Raw genomic sequence first — 19290 nt, forward strand, 5'->3', positions numbered from 1 at the left:
TTGAACTCACAGACTGCGAGATCATGACCTGAGCCGAAGTCGGATGCTCAACCGACTGAGCCACCCAGGCGCCCCTAATCTTTCTTTATTCTTGAGAGAGAGACAGGGTGTGAGCAGGGGAGGAGCATAGAGAGAGGGAGACACAGAATGCAAAGCAGGCTCCAGTCTCTGAGCTGTCAGCACAGAGCCTGACATGGGGCTCGAACCCAGGAACGGTGAGATCATGACCTGAGCCGAAGTCGGACACTCAACCGACTGAGCCACCCGGGTGCCCCTACATGTTTTTTTTTTAATTGACTCATATATTCTGTCCTGTAGTTTGCTCTTTTCCATTCAGCAGTATACAGTGGACATATTTCCATGTGAACACTTTGTACTGTTGTGAGATATAACTAACATCAAAACATGCATAAAGCATAAATGTGAAGCTTAGCAAATACCTGTTTAATTAATCACAGTGATCAAGAAAGGGAACATTATTGGTGGCTTACATGTCCTCTGCTTGCTTTTCCCTCCACGGAAGACTTTCCTTTCTCCTTAATGGTAACCAGCATCATTACTTTTATGCATTTACTACCTAATTGCACCTCCATAGATAATGTTCAATTTAATTTTGAACTTTAGATAAACGGAACCATATAGTATATAGTCTATGATGAGTGACTTCTTTCATTCAATGTTATATTTGTAAGATTCATCCATCTTATCATATAGTTAATTTTTTTTTGCTATATAATATTCCACTGTAAGACCATTATCAAAATTTGTTTGTTTATTCTACCATAGATGGACATTTTGGTTTGTTTCTAACTTGGGGAATTAGAAAGCTGCTGTGAACATATGTGTATAAAGTTCCAAATGTATACGTGCACTCATAATACAAGCATTTATTTATGTAGAGTATTATTGCAAGTTCATAGGGAACCATAGATACTGCAAAACTTTCTTAAAGTGATTGAACCAGTTTACATTCCCATCAGCAATGTGTCAGAGTTGCTAGTGCTCGGTGTCTTACCAACACTTGATACTGTCAGTTTTCTTTTTACCCACTTAGTATAGAGCAGTGTCTCTTTGTGGTTTTATTTTGTATTTTCCTCTTAACCAGTGAGGTTGAACACTGTTTCATTTGTTTGACCATTTGGATTTCCTCCTTTGTGAAATGTCTTTTTCAGATATTGAGTTGTTCATATTTCTCTTTGATTTGTAGGACTTCTATAGATTAGCCCTTTATCTATTTATTCATATTGTAAACCTCTTCTCCCACTCCATGGCATGCCTTTTCACTTGTGTTGGTACTTTCTTGATTAATAGAAGTACTTAATTTTAATGTATCAGACTTACCAGCTTCTTCTGTGTCCTCTTTAAGACTACTCTAAAATCATGAAGATATGCCCCTGTGTTATTTCTCAGAAGCATTATCATTTTACCTTTTCACATTTAGGTCTTTGATCTTTCTGACATTGATTTTTGTGTATGTAAGAGGTAGAGGTTCAAGTATATATTTTTTCCATATGAATATCCAGTTGTCCCAGCATCATTTATTAAAAATCTCTCTTGCTCTGTTTTAAACCTCCTATAATTCTTCCCACTGGGTAGTTCCGTCCAAACAGATTTTTAAAGCATAATTTCTTTTCTTTCAGTGGGAGATGGAAGAATGGGATATGCCGAAGAAGCCCCTTACGATGCTATTCATGTAGGAGCTGCAGCCCCAGTTGTGCCCCAGGCAGTGAGTTGGGTTTTTTTCCCTGTGTCTTTGTGCTTCAGTCAACTAAAGCTATAAAAGATTTATAGAGAAATGACTTCTAGATGATGTTCAAAACATAATTAGACTTTTATGTCATGCATTTTCATTATACCTAGTATGCAGGGTTTTTTTCGTATGCAAAGAGTTGTGTAAATGACTTGAAGATTACTAAATCACAGTTTGTAGCTACCTTGTTTGAAGCAGTGTTTGATCCATCTAAGAACTAGTATACCAATAGAATTAGGAAAATCCATCTGGAGTTCATAATCTGATAATCACTTGGTATTTTATTAAATACCAGAATATGCAAGATTGTTGGATGCATGGGTGAGACCAGGAAGTATTTGTCATACATTTTATCTCACAAAACTTATATTCTGGAAAACAAGTGTCCTACATATAACAGGAAAATTAATGATATGATAGCATTATCATTAACATGTAATATATGTTGATGCCAGAAGAAAATCTGTACTGTAAGAGTTCAAGGGAGGGAGAACATTTTTGCCTGGAGTTATCAATGAAACTACATGCATGAATGGAGTTGCAACTGAATCTTAAAGAACAGTAGGGTTTGCATAGTTGCCATGAGAGGGAAGGGTATTCCAGTATTGTATATTACATAATTTAAGTACAAAATTGTTTTTTTATTTTAGTAAGACTGATAAACTTATGTCATCCCTTAATAATCCTTGATTAAGTTCACTGAGATCTTAGGCTTCTATGGAGTCTGAGTTTTCCACAGGTCTGGACTAGATGACTAGGGGCTGAGAGTGACACTGCCTCTTCTGCCCAGTCTCAGCCACTCCCCAGTCTGGAAAAGTTCCTTTCTATATGTGTAGAGGAGTTCATGAGAAGCTGAAAGTTAAGGAACTTGTTCTGGTCATTGACTTTCTGCTTTATTGGCTGCTGAATGACTGGGAAAATCACTTAATTTCTCTGGCCGTATTACTTGTTAAAAAAAAAAACAAAACTGGGGCGCCTGGGTGGCGCAGTCGGTTAAGCGTCCGACTTCAGCCAGGTCACAATCTCGCGGTCCGTGAGTTCAAGCCCCGCGTCGGGCTCTGGGCTGATGGCTCAGAGCCTGGAGCCTGTTTCCGATTCTGTGTCTCCCTCTCTCTCTGCCCCTCCCCCGTTCATGCTCTGTCTCTCTCTGTCCCAAAAATAAATAAACGTTGAAAAAAAAAAAAATTAAAAGAAAAAAAAAAAAAACTAAACCAGTCGTTTTAACACATTGTATTTTTAATTTTTTATCTTTTTTTAATTAAAAAAAATTTTTTATTATTTACATTTATTTATTTTTGAGAGACAGAGAGAGACAGAGCACAAGTGGGGGAGGGGCAGAGATAGAAGGAGACATGGAATCGGAAGCAAGCTTCAGGCTCCGAGCTCCGAGCTGTCAACACAGAGCCCGATGCGGGGCTCGAACTTACAAACCGTGAGATCATGACCTGAGCCGAAGTCGGACGCCCAACCGACTGAGCCACCCAGGCGCCCCTATCTTTTTTTAATTTCAGAGACAGGGAGAACGTGAGTGCGGAAGAGGGGCAGAAGCGCAGAGGGAGAGAGAGATAATCTTAAGCAGGCTCCATGCTCAGTGTGGAGCCAGACATGGGGCTTGATTCACCACCCTAGGATCATGACCTGAGCTGAAATCAAGAATTGGATGCCCAACCAACTGAGCCACCAGGCACCCCTTAACACTTTTTTTTTAAATGTGTATTTATTTGTGAGAGAAACAGAGCATGAACAGGGAAAGGCAGAGAGAGGGGGAGACACAGAATCCAAAGCAGGCTCCTGGCTCTGAGCTGTCAGTGCAGAGCCCGACACGGGGCTTGAAGTCAAGAAATGTAAGATCATGACCCAAGCTGAAGTCGGATGCTTAACCGACTGAGCCACCCAGGTGTCCCTGGGCGCCCCCTAACACATTTTAGTTGAAGGATTAATATGCTGTAGAGGAGATGCCTGACTGTCTCAGTCAGTAGAGCATGCGAATCTTGATCTCAGGGTCATGAGTTTGATCCCCATGTGTGGCATAGAGTTTATTTAAAATTAAAAATATATATATATATGCTGTAGAAAGATGTACATGTCATAAATGAATAGTTCAATGAATGGTCACATGTGGACACATGATCCATAGGTATTTATTTATTTATTTATTTACTCATTTATTTATTTGTAAGGCAGCCTAATAAGAACAATTAAAATGTGAAATAGAACTGTATTTAAACACAGGGCTTATCTTCTCCACTAAGACCCAGAGATGATCTCCAAGGGCGTTTATGGCTTTAGCTCAATAGGAATTAAATGTTTGCAGTAGCAGTGGGAAGCGTTATAGGGGTTTTTATATATCAGATTAAAGAGAGACATTCTGAAGGGAGGGGCTTTCCAGTTTCAAGATAACAGAAAAGATGTTTATGCCTTTTCTTGTATATCACCCCAAAACAACTGGAGAAACAAGAAACAGAAACACAAAGTCCATATTTCATTATCACCTAGGAGATTGCACCTGCACTCCTGAGCCCTGTGGCATGTGCAGATAGAAAGCAGATGAAGTAATAACTGAGTCAGGAGGGCGGAGGAAGTTGAACTAAAGAGACTGCAGAGGGAATCATTGCTGAAGCAGCTTGCTCTGCAGAGCTTTTTATCTTTTTTTTTAAGTTTTATTTATTTTTGAGAGAGAGAGAGAGCACACAAGCAGGGGAAGGGCAGAGAGAGAGACATACACACACAGAATCCAAAGCAGGCTCCAGGCTCCAAACTGTCAGCGTAAAGCCTGACATGGGGCTCGAACTCACACAGTGAAATCATGACCTGAGCCGAAGTTGGATACTTAACTGACTCAGCCACCCAGGTGCCCCTACTCTGCAGAACTTTGAAAGGGCTTAGAAATTGGAGGCATCAGGACCTTGGAAATCACAGATGAAGCATGGGTTTGAAAAAAGGGGCTGCTGCTTGAAATTTCTGTATGAGGAACAATTAGTGTGAAGCCTTAAGTAAGAAAATTTCCGAGAATTGAAGGACAGTATTCTATAGTTTGAAAAGATCTGTTGAGTGCCCAGTATGATGATTTTTTTTTTTTTTTTTTTAAAGGGAGGGGTGCCTGAGTGGCTCAGTTGGTTGAGCATCCACCTTTTCGTTTTGGCTCAGGTCATGATCTTGTGGTTCGTGGGTTGGAACCCCGCATCGGGCTCTGCTCTCACAGTGCAGAGCCTGCTTGGGATTCTCTCTTTCTCCCTCTCTCTCTGCCCCTCCCCTGCTTGCTGTCTCTCTCAAAATAAACTTTAGGGGAACCTGGGGGTCTCAGTTAAGTGTCTGACTTTGGCCCAGGTAATGATCTCACCCTTCGTGAGTTCAAGCCCCACATTGGGCTCTGTGCTGACAGCTCAGAGCCTAGAGCTTGCTTCAGATTCTGTGTCTCCCTGTCTCTCAGCCCCTCCACTGCTCATGCTCTGTCTCTGTCTCTCATTCTCAAAAATAAACATAAAAAAAGAAGTTTAAAAAAAATAAACTTTAAAAAAAGAGAGGAAAAAAGGAACCATAATATCACCGTGATGCTAGAATATCAGGGATATTCTAAAAGCTTCCAGATAGAACATAATCTGTTAATGATTGGTAATCAGAAAGGTATCAGACTGCAGAACAGCAGCATTAGAATCAAGTCAGGGGCACTTGTGTGGCTCAGTCCATTGAGTGTCTGACTCTTGAGGTCGGCTCCAAGCCCCGTGTCAGGCTCTACACTAGCATGGAGCCTGCTTGGGATTCTGTCTCCCTCTTTGCCCCTACTCTATGCACAGGCACATGCTGCGCTCTCTCTCCCTCAAAATAAATAAATGAGCTTAAAAGAATCAACAAGTCAGAAGAACAAACCATCACAAATCTAAACTGAAAATGACTTCCAGCCTTGAATTCTATACTCACATATTGTCAAATATGTAAAATAAAGGTCGTTTTGGACTTGAAGATCTCATTCTCTCTCTTAAAATATTCTGTGCACTGTTTCACAGAATACATCTAGAGGAATCACTTTAATAATATCAAAAAATGAGGGAAGAGAGAGACAGTAGGAAAAATCAAAAAGAGGAAGCCACGAGATCTCAGAAGGTAGGACATCTGGTCCAGGAGAGAGATGATACTATCCAAAGTAAAGTTTCTTCCTTACCGTGTTTGATTACTGGTCATTTGAAGGCTACATTCAAATGGTAACATAGGGTTTAAATGTTTTCTGACCAAAAGGGCTTTCACTGAGTACTCTTGGTTTTTCATTGACAAGGTGTCCTCATTCTAATGCTTCAGGAACTCCAGCCTACCTTCCTTTGTCATGGTGCCAGTAATCCTAAATTCAGTCGTAAAACCGAGGTCTCCTTGTTTTCAGCTCCGTGATGCCCTAAATTCTGCAGTGTCAGAATAGGAATTCCTTGCTGATTTTCTGCACTGCCCGCTTCCTTCCCCACTCCAGACCACAAAGATTCAAAACAGGCACTGAAATTTCCTACTTTGCCTTTGATCTTCCCAAGAGAGGATGGTTCTGCTTACGCGGTTCAGCTTGAACATTGTGAGCCCTGCAGTTGTACTCCGTCCTATGTTAGATGCCAAAGGGCACAGAGATGGATAAGATCACAGTCCCTGTCATCAGAGAACTGGTAGTTTAGTAGAGGAGGTCGATGGGTAATTGAGTAATAAGTTTAACAGTCGAAGTATGTATGTACTAAATAAAGCACATTTCTGCTTTCTGCCCACGGACGCGGGAAGTTGTTTACAGTGTAGTAAAGTGAGTCTTAACGTAAAATCGGTAACTTGGCGTGTCTTTTTCTTTTAGCTGATAGACCAGTTAAAGCCTGGTGGGAGGTTGATACTGCCGGTCGGCCCCGCAGGTGGCAACCAGATGCTGGAGCAGTACGACAAGCTGCAGGACGGCAGTGTCAAGATGAAGCCCCTGATGGGAGTGATCTACGTGCCTTTAACAGATAAAGAGAAGCAGTGGGCCAGGTGGAAGTGATTTTATCTTCTGCTCTTTCTTCTTCCACACACGCAAGGTGAAGGGTGTGGATTCTAAGACATTAGACCACAAGGCTGCTTTTTTGGTTGTCACCTTTATGCTTCTCCATTCTAACATCAGAAATTCACTACATTAAAAGTCTAGACAAACTTCGCATGAGTGTGCCCTTCTTTTGGTTTAACTCATATCTTTGGGAAAGGGGGGTGAGACTTGGTTGGCACGAAGGTGGGGTTTTTTCCTTTCCCTTGGTTTTTTAATTTTTTTATTTTTCCAAAGAGGCTTTTAGCCACTGTTCAGAACTTTCTAAGGATAATTTATTATCAGCCATTAATTTTCTATATTCACAGATCATTTTTGTAACTGCTGTATGATCATGGAAACAAAGGCTTTGGTCTGAAGAGAAGGGGCCATCATTTCCTGCCCCTTCCACCCCCCTGTTGTACCATAGTCGTAAAGAGAAAGAAGGGAAAAGATACTCTTGTCCCAGTTTTCAAAGGTGTCAGAATCCCAGAGAGGACATTGTTCCTCTCAGCTTGCTTTCTCTCTTTCAGTCAGGTTCATTGACATTCTGTCTGACAACCTGTGCCTGTTTTACATTCAGCTACTGTTTCAGAGCCACTATAAGGGATAAACTTCTCCCAGTCTATAGAACTGGCCAGCGCATTTTAAAGCCACTCTGAGTTCCTGGGGAGGTGGGGGGATTCTCTAAGCTCAAAGGGAGTGCCCAGGTCTCACAAACCCACCCAAAGGGCCAACAGCATGCGGCATAATCTTCAGTACAGCATGGCTCATTATAATGCCTACTTGTGTTTTGTGTCTCTGCATAATCTGAATATTTTGTTTGAAGCCCAGGTTTCTCTTCTTCCTCTCTCCTTCTTCTCCCTTCCCCTCCCCACGTCCTCCAGTGGGAAGGAGTGAAATCGATAAGTAAGAGTGACACTAGCTAAGACTATTTAAAATTAAATGTCTAAATAAGAAAGGCTTTACAGTTTCCTTGTTCTAGGATTTTTTTTTTTTTTATTTGACAGGGGTACTTATTTTTAGAGAATTATTTTTATTTTTTTAGTGAGTAAAATGGTGATTGTAAGGTTAATAGACCTCAATCTTGTTTTATGGAAAGCGGAAAGACACTTTTTGAGTAAATGTTTGATTGCAAAAATGGTCATCTAACTCCGTTTGTTCAAAACTGAGTTTTTCTTTAAACTCCGATTGGCCATTTCTGGGATGTCTTACTAGGAATTGCATTTCATTCTTCACTTAATATGGATATAGCTCTTTTCTTTGAATTTTAACCTGGAGCACGGCCACTGCTTTAAAAAAAAAGCTTTAAAAAGCTATGAGTCTTGCCAGTTGAAATCATACAGTTTTTAACAACTAATTACAGACTTCCTCGACTTTGCTTCTAGGATGGTTATCTTGTTACATAACAGTATGATTTTGCTGCTATACACAAGCGGCAAACATATCACTGAGCTCACTGACATTTGCTACCAAGTAAGAGTTCAGATTTTCATTAATAATTTAAATTTTTTCTTTTACACACAATAAATGTTAGTATTGAACATTCTACTGTCAATTTGATGATGAAGGAATTACAAAAAGGTATCTTGTTTCTATAATAAGCGGAGGTGGGTTTAGCATGAAGCTCGTGACACTTAAGCTTCAGGACCTTCACGTGCTTAGGGTCTCTCCTGGTCCTCCCAGTTTTCTGGGCAGTCTTGTTTTTAGTCCTCTTTTTTTTTCCTTCATGAAGAGGTTCTTTCCGCTTCCCAGGTCATATAAACTCTAGGTTTCCACAACACCTATATTTACCCTTTATAAAACTAAACTATTTATATTAAAGTTAGGATAACTTTTAAATTTATGGACAAATATTTAGTCATTTACCAAATATTTAGGTATATATATATATATATATATATATATATATATATATATATATGTCTGTTTTTCTTTTTCGGTCTTCAACTTTTTAAAAAATTGAGCAATTTTACACGTATGTATCACTGGAGGCATTTCTCTAGTTGTACTAGAAAGACTTCTTAATTCTTTCTGTTGTAAATGTTGTTTGTTCAGACACGTTTTTCCTACATCCAAAGATGTAGTTTGATTTTGTTTTTGTTTTTAAGTAAGTTCTGTGCCCAATGTGGGGCTTGAACTCCTGACCCTGAGATCAGGAGTCGCATGCCCTACCAACTGAGCCAGCCGGTTGTAGTTTTACAAAGACAATCAGTTACTTAATTGTAAATCTTTCAAGAGTATAGGTTTATAGAATGTGAAGGTGAATGCTGAAAACAGCATTGGAAAAAAAAACAACTGCCACATTGAAAAAAATTTGTGCTGAAACAGATTACTAGAAAATAAGATGTTTGAAAGGGTAAAACAACAGTTAACTGAAAATCAAAAGAGACCATTAATCCACTGTTTCTATTTGTATTCTTAAACTCTCCGGCAGGATCGAGGCAGAAAACAGAAAGTATGCTCAGCTAGGGATTTTTAAAGTGATTTTAGTGAAAGGACGAATCAAAGAAATACAGGCAAGGTTATGGGAATAGTGAAGGGTCTTGACATACCCAGGGACCGGGGACCTACCATGCTGGGCCATAGGGGGAGGAAACAGTTTGACTGGAACCCACTGAGAGCAGGGACAGCATTGCCAGGGACTGTACTAGGGCCATGGATACACAGCTGTGAACGTGAAACCGACCATTCTCTTGGGACTTCTAGTCATGTGGGAGATCCAAACAAATCTAAAGAAGACAAACAACCAGTTAGAGTGTAGTGTGTTTAGGAGAGCAATTGAAGTGTTGAAGCCAGACCGTGAGGTGATCAGAATTACATTTCAGAAAGATGACCCTGGCCGTGGCGTAGAGAGTAGATTGGAAAGGGACAGAGCTAGAGTCTGAAACAGAATGCGGTTGTGGCAAGCTAGGGGTGAAATGCTGGTGGCCTGAATTAAGGCAGTGGTAGTAAGGATAGAATGTGGCTCAAAAGAGTCGCTTGCCATTTCCCACATTTGGGAATTACCATCTAAAAAGCTCCTCCTCAGTTTTATTGCCAGGTGAGGTGATCTCTGTTCTTTCAGATCTTCTTCCAGATTAATGTAACAGCTCATCCCCATGCTTTCTTCCGAACCTTCTCATTTCCCACCAGCTTTCCGTCCTCCTCTTCCTGAGGAATCCAGAGCCGATTGCAGTGCTCTGTGAGGGTGAGGTGCAGTCTTTGCTGGGGACCTTCGATAGAAACTGTGTGGGAAAACAAGAGCAGTGGTGGTGGGCATGCTGCGTTCTCATGCCGCATAAAGCCCCAAGCCTGCGTGCAGACTTCTGTTTCCTTATGCTTGGAAGGGAGGTCCGTTTCTAGTTTTGGCGGAGTGATAAGAGACGATGCCAGACGTGGGGGCCATAGACCTAGAACCTGTGGTAGTATGTTCATGACGTGGATGTGTAATAGTTGTATCAGCTGCTTCGTGAGCTCTTCATACTTTTTAAATTTGTGTTTCATTTAACATAAGTATATTCATTTTATATATGTAGAGATCAATATTTTGTTAATCATCTGGTAAGTTTTATTTTTATTTTTAAGAGCCACAGGAGTCAATGGAATAAGTTCATCTCTGGTTTGTGACGCTGAGGAATGTGTCAGCATTCTCATTCCATCAGCGCTTTGTTTATCCATGTCATCGTAAAGTGAAAAACATGTTATGAATCGTTTGGGCATTTCTAAGGCCGACAGTGTAGTTCCTAGGGTATCCGGTTGACCCTGTGTTCCGTATCGTCCCGTATTGTCCCTTTTAAATTCCTTGACAGACATTACAGCATTAATGCTGTACATACAAAATACATGCAGTATTTTGTACCCTTAAAGGCAGGGATGTGTTTTGTTGCTTTTGGAATTCTTTTTACGTCTCTCATAAAGCTTTGTACAATCTACTGTATTACCTCAGAAAACCCATTAATTAGAAAACACTCGTGGATTTTGATTATTGTTTCCTGGTAGTACATCTTTACATTTGTTAGATAAATGTAAAGAATATACAATATACAATAAAGAATATACAATACCAAATGTTAGTAGGTTAGAGTTATTAACCTAATAAATAAATTAAGTATAGTTATATATTACATAATAATATATATAATTATTAACCTAATGAACATGTTTAGCACATATATAACCATTTTAAAGAGCCTTTCTAGAAATTAGGACATAATACTTTTTTTTTAAAGTTTATTTATTTTGAGAGAGAGTGAGCAAGGGAGGGGCAGAGAGAGAGGGAGAGAGAGAATCCTAAGTGGCTCCACACTGTCAACACAGAACCTGATGTAGGGCTTGATCTCACAAACTGGGAGATCATGACTTGAGTCGAAATCAAGAGTTGGATGCGTAACCAACTGAGCCAACTAGGCATCCCAGGACATAATACTTTTTATTATAAATGATCTACATGTGTAAGTCAGCTAAAGAAAGATACTTATGTAGAATTTGGAACATTAAATGGAAAAATAAAAGCTTGAAACTTATATAGATTTTGGAGTAATAGGATGTGACAAAGTTATACATGCACTGACAGCAAATTTTTGGTTTTCTTTGGTGCCCTAAATGTTAAAATTCAGGTTTATAAACTTAATTTCTTTTCCTTTTCCTTTTTTTCTTTGTAGTGCTATACAGTTCCTTCTATTTGTTTTTTAGTAATACTGTTTCTGACTACCAAAGTATAATGCATGTGCCATGTAAAAATTTTTAGAAGTACAAAGAATGAAATAAAAATTACCCACAGTGTCAGAACCTAGAGATAAACATTATCAACATTTTGGTAGATATATATATATATGTGTGTGTGTGTATATATATATATACACACATTTTTTTTACTCTTTTATCCATAGTTCTGTATATAGCTCTTTTGTAATTCTGAGTTCATATAGTATAATTTTATAATCTTTTTTATTAAATAAAGTGGTATCAGTATTGTCCCACATTGTTAGCTGTTCTACAATACAATTTTTTCCCAGTTTTATTGAGATATGATTGACATAGGATTACATTACTTTTACATGTACAACATAGCGATCTGATGTATGTATATACTACAAAATGATTACCACATTAAGTTTAGTTTTATGGTTTCAGGTCTTACATTCAAGTCTTTAATCCGTTTGGAGTTGATTTTTTTGTGTGTGGTGTAAGATGGGCCAGTGTGGCGTAAGATGGGCCAGTTTCATTCTTTTGCATGTGGCTGTCTGGTTTTCCCAGCACCATTTACTAAAGACACTATCTTTTCCCCATTGTATTTTCTTGGCTCCTTAATTAGTTGACCATATATGCGTGGGTTTATTTCTGGGTTCTCTGTTCTGTTCCATTGACCCATGTGTCTCTTTTATGGTAATATCATACTGTTTTGATTACTCTAGCTTTGTAATATAGTTTGAAATCAGAAAGTGTAATACCTCCAGCTTTGTTCTTCTTTCTAAAGATTGCTTTGGCTATTTGGGGATTTTTGTGGTTCTATACAAATTTTAGGGCTGTTCTATTTCTGTGAAAAATGCTGTTGGGATTTTGATATGGATTGCATTGAATCAGTAGATTGCTTTGGTAGTATGGATATTTAACGGTATTAATTCTTCCAATCCATGAGCATTGTGTCTTCTTCGATGTCTTTCATTAATGTCTTCTACTTTTCAGTGTCCAGATCTTTCACCATGTTTAAATTTATTTTAGATATTTTATTCTTTTTGATACAATTATAAATGGGATTGTTTTAATTTCTCTTTCTGATAGTTCATTATTGGTATATAGAAACACAACTGATTTTTGTATATTGATTTTGTTTCCTGAAACTTCATTGAATTGGTTTATTAGTTTTGATTTTTTTTTTTTTTTTGGTGGTGGTTTTAGGGTGTTCTATATATAATATGTTGTCTGCAAAAAGACAGTTTTACTTCTTTCTTTCCGATTTTGATGCCTTTTATTTCTTTTTCTTGCCTAATTGCTCTGGCTAGGATTTCCAGTGCTATGTTGAATAAAAGTGGCGAGAGTGGGCATCCTTGTCTTGTTCCTGATCTTAGAGGAAAAGCTTTCAGCTTTTCACCGTTGAGTATGATGTTAGCTGTGGGCTTGTCATATATGGCCTTTATTATGTTGAGGTACGTTTCCTCTATACCTAGTTTGTTGAGAGTTTTTATCCTTTTCTTTTTTAAAACAATTTTTAATTGAAGAGGACATATGGAAATGTTGTGCTATGTTGTTGGCAATAAGGATATACGTTTACAATGTCCTTAATGCCTTGCAACAGGTAAATCAAATACAGTAAATTATTTTGCAAAGACAGTAGTATCTTCAGTTTACATTTTAAAGAGTTAAGTGAATTTATGAAAAGAGCGTTTGCAAGTATGAAATCTTTGCAGTTTAAATATTTTAATGCTTGCATGAATTTAAGTAAAAGCTGTTCTATGAGAATTCTAGCATTTACATTATTTAGAAGAATATATTAAAAGGGACCAGAAATGATCATTTATCATTTAACAGATAATCCAGTACTCTATGACAAAGGCAGTTTATGGGAGATGTAATTTTTAAAATAATTTCTCACACAACTTACAAAATTTAGTTTTAAAAGAAAGCGTATTGTCTGATAGTCCCTTAATTCACCACATACCTGGGAAACTTTAGCTCTTTACTTACCTTCCCTTCACATTGATTTTAACAACTTTTTAAAGACTTTTTAATTTTTATTACAGATTAATTGTAAGAATAGTAGGAAGAGTTTCTGAATCTCTACATCCAGAGTTACCAATGGTTAACGTTTTTATACATTCACTTTCTCACCCCCTCTTCTCTATTTATATATGCATATATATCCTATTTTTTCTTGAGATCACTTGAGATTTAGTTGCAAACGTCATACTTCTTTACCCCTAAAATTCTTGTGTATTTAGCGATGTTTTTGTCACTCAGATTGCCCTCTACTCTGAAGTTTTTTTGGCTTTTTTGATAGCTTTATTTTTCCACCTTTAACAGCTCTATTGAGGCGTAATTTATATACCATACCATTTATTTTAGGCTGCATTTGTATTCCTTTCTTCCTGTCGCTGGCAGTTGCTGGGAAGGTGCTGTGCCTGGCTGAGCGACTGGTTTCTTTTGGAGCTGATGAGGCTGCCTTCTGAAATCAGCTGACAGAGACAGCACACCTCCAGATGATGCTTTTTCTTCCAAAGAGTTTGGTTGAGATGGACCTACGCAGCACTTGCTAACAGATACTCTAAACAAAAGACCAAATTCTTGCCCAGTTTTGTAAATGTAACTATAAAAAATGATTTGAACTCTAAATACTCATCATCATTTTCTAATAAACAGTGTTAGCAAGCTCCTAGATGGAGAAGTTAAAGTTTCTCTGAATTTTTGCTCTTAAAGGAAGAAAGTTATCTTTAAGAAGTAAAAAATAAAGAATTCAGGGCCTTGAGGTTTCACGTTTCATTGCAGAGCAGCATGAGGGATGTGTGGATGGCTGACTCCCATCTTTGCTTGGACTTGGGACTGTTTGCTTTGCTTTTTTTTTTTTTTTTTCCTTCCTTTTTAATGCTTGGGGATTGGTGTATTTGTACTTATGTAATAATTGTATCTGAACTACCAGAAAGTTATAGTATGTAACTCCTACTGACATATTTCTCTTTTTCACCCCCAGGGACGAACTGTAAAAGCGCCATCAGCTTGACCAGTATATAATATTACAGTGGATTGCTCATCTCAGTTCTCAAAGCTTTTTGAAAACCAACAGCATCACAGCTTGTTTTGGACTTTGTTACACTATTATTTTCAGCATGAAAATGTGTGGTTTTGTAGGGTTTCTAATTCTTCAAAGAGGCACGGAAGCCGAATTGGTAGAGGAGCGATGCAAAGTATAAATTTGTGGATTTATTAATTCAACACACCCACACTTTACTTTAAAATATTAAAAGACGAGGTTCTGTCAAATGGAAAACTTAGTTTGTGAATTGATTCTGAGGAGTGGTTTTTCTTTTAGACACTTAATTCTGTTTCAATATTAATTTATCAGATTCCTTTTGTACATCAGATAACACCACCATTCACAAGTTAGGATTCTTGGTTTTTGGATGTCTGTTAGATGCCACTAAGAAAATAGAGATGAGCTCCCTTTTTAAAGCTTTTGATGTGGTGTCATAGAATAGCATGTTGTAGATACAATCAGCTGCTTTGTCACCTTAAAACTAAGCATTTGTAAATATTAAAACTTACGAAGATGGCAGGTGATGTCCTTTAAAACACTCAGCTGTTCGGATTGGACATAACTGACATAGTACTTTCCCTCTTTAAAATTATAGGAGACTTGTAGCTCAGTATTGTTTTTTCTGTTTCCGATTTGCTGCTGATAACGTATATGGATTTAACATGCTGTGTAAGCTGGGTCCTAGTCACTGAACAGTTTATGCAGCTGCTTTGCCAAATAAAGTTAAAAGTAAAAGAGGCCTTGGTGGTGTTTGAATCCCCGGGAAAGAACCACATGTCCACCAGATACAAAGTGCTGACTGAGAGAGATCACGGAGAGAAAGTTGTTTCTCTGATGCTCCGCTTTACGACATCTGAGTGGCGTGGGTGAACAGATACCTCCAATGGTACGTTGCTAGACTGACTGTTTCCAGTGGACCAGGACCACACCTCATCATTCTTCTTTGCCTGACACGGGGCTTGCCCTCTTGCAGATGAACAGTAAATGCTGAATGAGTGCGTGAATGAAGGTCAAGGATGAATGTGACAAAACCCATCTCATCTGTAAACGTTTCCTGGGGCACCTGGGTGGCTCCGTCAGTTAAGCAGCCGACTCTTGACTTCGGCTCAGGTCGTGATCTCACGCTTCGTGGGTTCAAGCTCTCCATCGGGCTCTGCACTGACAGCGCGGAGCCTGCTTGGGATTCTGTCTCCCTCTCCCTCTCTGCCCCTCCCCGACTCACTCTCGCTCTCTCAAAAGAAATAGATATGTATTAATATGATGACTGTAAAAATGAGTTTTTTTTTTTTAATTTTTTTTTCAACGTTTATTTATTTTTGGGACAGAGAGAGACAGAGCATGAACGGGGGAGGGGCAGAGAGAGAGGGAGACACAGAATCGGAAACAGGCTCCAGGCTCTGAGCCATCAGCCCAGAGCCTGACGCGGGGCTCGAACTCCCGGACCGCGAGATCGTGACCTGGCTGAAGTCGGACGCTTAACCGACTGTGCCACCCAGGCGCTCCTAAAAATGAGTTTCTAAGAAGGCCGTAGCGCTTTGGGATCTTGTTTAAATATTGTCATTTTATACCTTTTATAAAAAGATCTTTGTTTTTCCAGGAGTTCCAGAACTTGAAAAAATACAAACTGTGTATCTAGCACAGCTAGTACTCTCAGCAAAAGACCCCTCCCCCGCCCCCCGGCGTGCAAGTGAGTCTGATTCTGGCAAGTTGATCCTTAGCGTGTGTGGCAACTCTCCCCCACTTCTTAAAGTCTTAAGCTTTACTTGTTTAAAAATGGTTTTAAAAAAATATACACACATGTTTTTTCACTAGTGTCTCGGGTAAGATCCCACACAGGAAACTAGCGTTAGTTGGCAGTTAAAACTTGTGAGTTTTAGTTCCCTGCTGGTTTGCTGGTGTTGGCATCGCTTCTGGATCCAGTCCACGAGCCCTTTTGGTGCAGGACTCCATGTCATTTGAGGTAGTTTCAAAGGTCCGGTATCCTTTTAGGATTTTAGATTGATTCTTAACCACTAGTCTGTATCCTTCATAGCGATTGCCAACATTTTATTATATCTAAATTCCTACCATATGTAAAAAAGCCCTTACTCTCAAGGAGTTTGCAATCTGGCTTGAGGGGACAGGTTATAAATACGCTAGGACCAAGTGTCACCTGGTTGCTATAGACAAATGCCATGCCAAGCATTACTGTTGGATTTTATACTTTTGTGAGTGAACAAATTTTAAGTATTTATGTATTTTGAGAGAGAGCATGCACACACGTGCACGAGTGGGAGAGGAGCAGGGAGGGAGAGAGAGAGAGAGAGAGAGAGAGAGAGAGAGAAGTACAAGCAGGCTCCTGCTCAGCACGGAGCCCAGTGTAGGGCTCGACCCCATAACCCTGGGATCATGACCCAAGCTGATTTCAGAGAGGCGGACACTCAACCGAGTGAGCCCCCCAGGTGCCCCAACAGGAGTGGATTTTAAGGGAGCATTGATAGGGGCAGAAAGCAAAAATGAATTTTAACTAGGTATAAGAGCTTTCTTTTTAAGAGAGCTGAGTTTATGTGTGTGCCAGAGATAAGAAATGTTTAATCTTTAGTATTCATAATCGCTAAAATACTTTAGCATTCCATTGTTTCTTAATAGAAGTGATTCCTTTAAACAGTATAAAGAGGACAGTGAAAATATTTTTTAAAGTTCCAGTCTGCTGTGTTCCTGTTGAAACAAGATGATTTTATAGATTTGATTTTATTATAGGCCAACCTAGTTCTCAGTTAAGAATGAAAATGAAGAACTCCAGTTTCTAATGAGGATTTCAACTCTTTTCCAATCAGTAACATTAAATTGGCTTAATGTACCTATCCTAAGGTATCTTAAAAATTTAATGTATTTTAGGAGCGCCTGGGTGGCTCAGTCGGTTAAGTGTCTGACTTCAGCTCAGGTCATGATCTCACGGTTCGTGGGTTCGAGCCCCATGTCGGGCTCTGTGCTGACAGCTCAGAGCCCGGAGCCTGCTTCAGATTCTGTGTCTCCCTCTCTCTCTGCCCCACCCCTGCTTGTGCTCTGTCTCTTTCAAAAATGAATAAACATTAAAAAAATAACATTAAAAAAATTCAATGTATTTTAAAGTAGGATAACATTTTTTTAGTAATATTTTAATGCTCATGAATTTTTTGAAATCTGAAACCATCCATAGCATTAGATTGTGAGCCGAGGAATAAAGCTCCTTAGTTTTGTTTCATTAGAGAAGTAGGTGTTTCTGCTTTTCAGGTAACTGTTAGTGAATCTTCCAGTAGTTTGGTGTGGCACTAAAAGAGCTCATATGACAACGGTCATTGAATACTAATGTTGTAAATGAATAGCCAACATGGGTAATTTTTTAAATGTTCTAAATGGGAGTCAGAAGGCCAATAACTTAGGTAAGTGCTACATTCTTTGAGGGTATAAATCATTTCCTACAACGCACTAAATTCTTTTTTTTTTTTTTTTTGTTTTTTGTTTTTTTTTAAGTTTATTTTTGAGAGAGAGAGACAGAGCATGAACGGGGGAGGGGCAGAGAGAGAGGGAGACACAGAATCGGAAGCAGGCTCCAGGCTCTGAGCCATCAGCCCAGAGCCCGACGCGGGGCTCGAACTCACGGACCGCGAGATCGTGACCTGGCTGAAGTCGGACGCTTAACCGACTGCGCCACCCAGGTGCCCCACAACGCACTAAATTCTTAAAGAACTACATTAGTAAAGTAAAAGTGCCCTGATCTTGGGGTGCCTGAGTGGCTCAGTCAGTTAAGCATCCAACTTGATTTCAGCTCAAGCTATGATCTCACAGTCGTGAGTTCGAGCCCAGTGTCAGGCTCTGTGCTGACACTGCAGAGTCTGCTTGGGATTCCCTCTCTCCCTTTCTCTCTCTGTGCCCGTCCCCGACTTGCTCCTGGGCACACTCCCTCTCAAAATAAATAAAGTTAAGGGACACCTGGGTGGCTCAGTTAGGTGTCCGACTCTTGATTGTGGCCCAGATCATGATTTCATGGTTTGTGGTATTGAGACCTGCATCAGGCTCTGTGCTGTCTGCTTGGGATTCTCTCTCTCTCTCTCTCTCTCTCTCTCTCCCTCTCCCCTCCCCCACTCTCCCCACCCCTCTCCTACTTGCTCGCTCTCAAAATAAACATTTAAAAATAAATAGACTTTTAAAAAAGAAGTGTTCTGATCAGATTTAAGTTTCATGTCTCTTAATTTCTCCTATCATTTTTCAGGAAGATGACAATGTTTTGTCCCCATTGTACTTAGAGGGTAGCTCAGATTGCCAGTAAGAAAATCCTGCGTAGGGGCACCTGGGTGGCTCAGTCGGTTGAGTCTCCCATGTCGGCCTAGGCCATGATCTCGCCATTCCCGAGTTCGAGCCCTGCATCGGGCTCTCGCTGACAGCGCAGAGCCTGGAGTCTGCTTCGGATTCTGTGTCTCCCTCTCTCTCTCTCTCTGTCCCTCCCCCGCTCGTGCTCTGTCTCTGTCTCTCAAAAACAAACATTAAAAAAAAAAATCCTGTGTGAAGAAAACTGGCTGGCCCGTGTAGCCCACAGAAGTTGTGTATCGTAATATAATAAAAATGAAACAAGTCCAAGAGTTTCCTTATCTTTAATTCTTCTACCAGTGCTCTCATGGTAGATGTTAGTTCCCCTCTGTAGGCTTCACCTTCATAGCTGGCTTTGTGTTGTTTGAGCCGGGATTCTGTTTGAAGTGCTCCTTGTCTGGCGGGAGAGAAAAGATCTGACTTTTAGTTCCCATAGAGGCTGTCCTGAGGCAGTGAATCCCTCTCTTCCCC

At 39.6% G+C, this 19290-nt stretch overlaps 2 protein-coding genes across 5 annotated transcripts in view; one reads left to right on the top strand and one right to left on the bottom strand.

Moving 5' to 3' along the window:
* PCMT1 (protein-L-isoaspartate (D-aspartate) O-methyltransferase) overlaps positions 1-15230 on the top strand; it is a 52804-nt gene extending 37574 nt beyond the window's left edge. Inside the window, exons 6-8 of one of the 2 annotated variants that reach the window (XM_047860560.1) lie at positions 1641-1726; positions 6567-6783; positions 14431-15230. In XM_047860560.1, coding sequence (XP_047716516.1) covers positions 1641-1726; positions 6567-6746 — 266 coding nt within the window. In that variant the 3' untranslated portion in view covers positions 6747-6783; positions 14431-15230. The remainder of the gene's footprint in view (positions 1-1640; positions 1727-6566; positions 6784-14430) is intronic. The other variant, XM_047860559.1, reaches the window with a different exon arrangement.
* LRP11 (LDL receptor related protein 11) overlaps positions 8652-19290 on the bottom strand; it is a 64988-nt gene continuing 54349 nt past the window's right edge. Inside the window, exons 9-10 of one of the 3 annotated variants that reach the window (XR_007152472.1) lie at positions 9774-9991; positions 8652-9496 (exon numbers count right to left, since the gene is read on the bottom strand). The gene's annotated coding sequence lies outside the window, so the exon portion shown is untranslated. Of the gene's footprint in view, positions 9992-19087; positions 19217-19290 lie in introns of those variants that run through there. The other 2 variants (XR_007152471.1, XR_007152470.1) reach the window with 2 other exon arrangements.

This window comes from Prionailurus viverrinus, chromosome B2 (genome assembly GCF_022837055.1).
Source record: "Prionailurus viverrinus isolate Anna chromosome B2, UM_Priviv_1.0, whole genome shotgun sequence".
In the NCBI taxonomy this organism is placed as follows: Eukaryota; Metazoa; Chordata; class Mammalia; order Carnivora; family Felidae; genus Prionailurus; species Prionailurus viverrinus.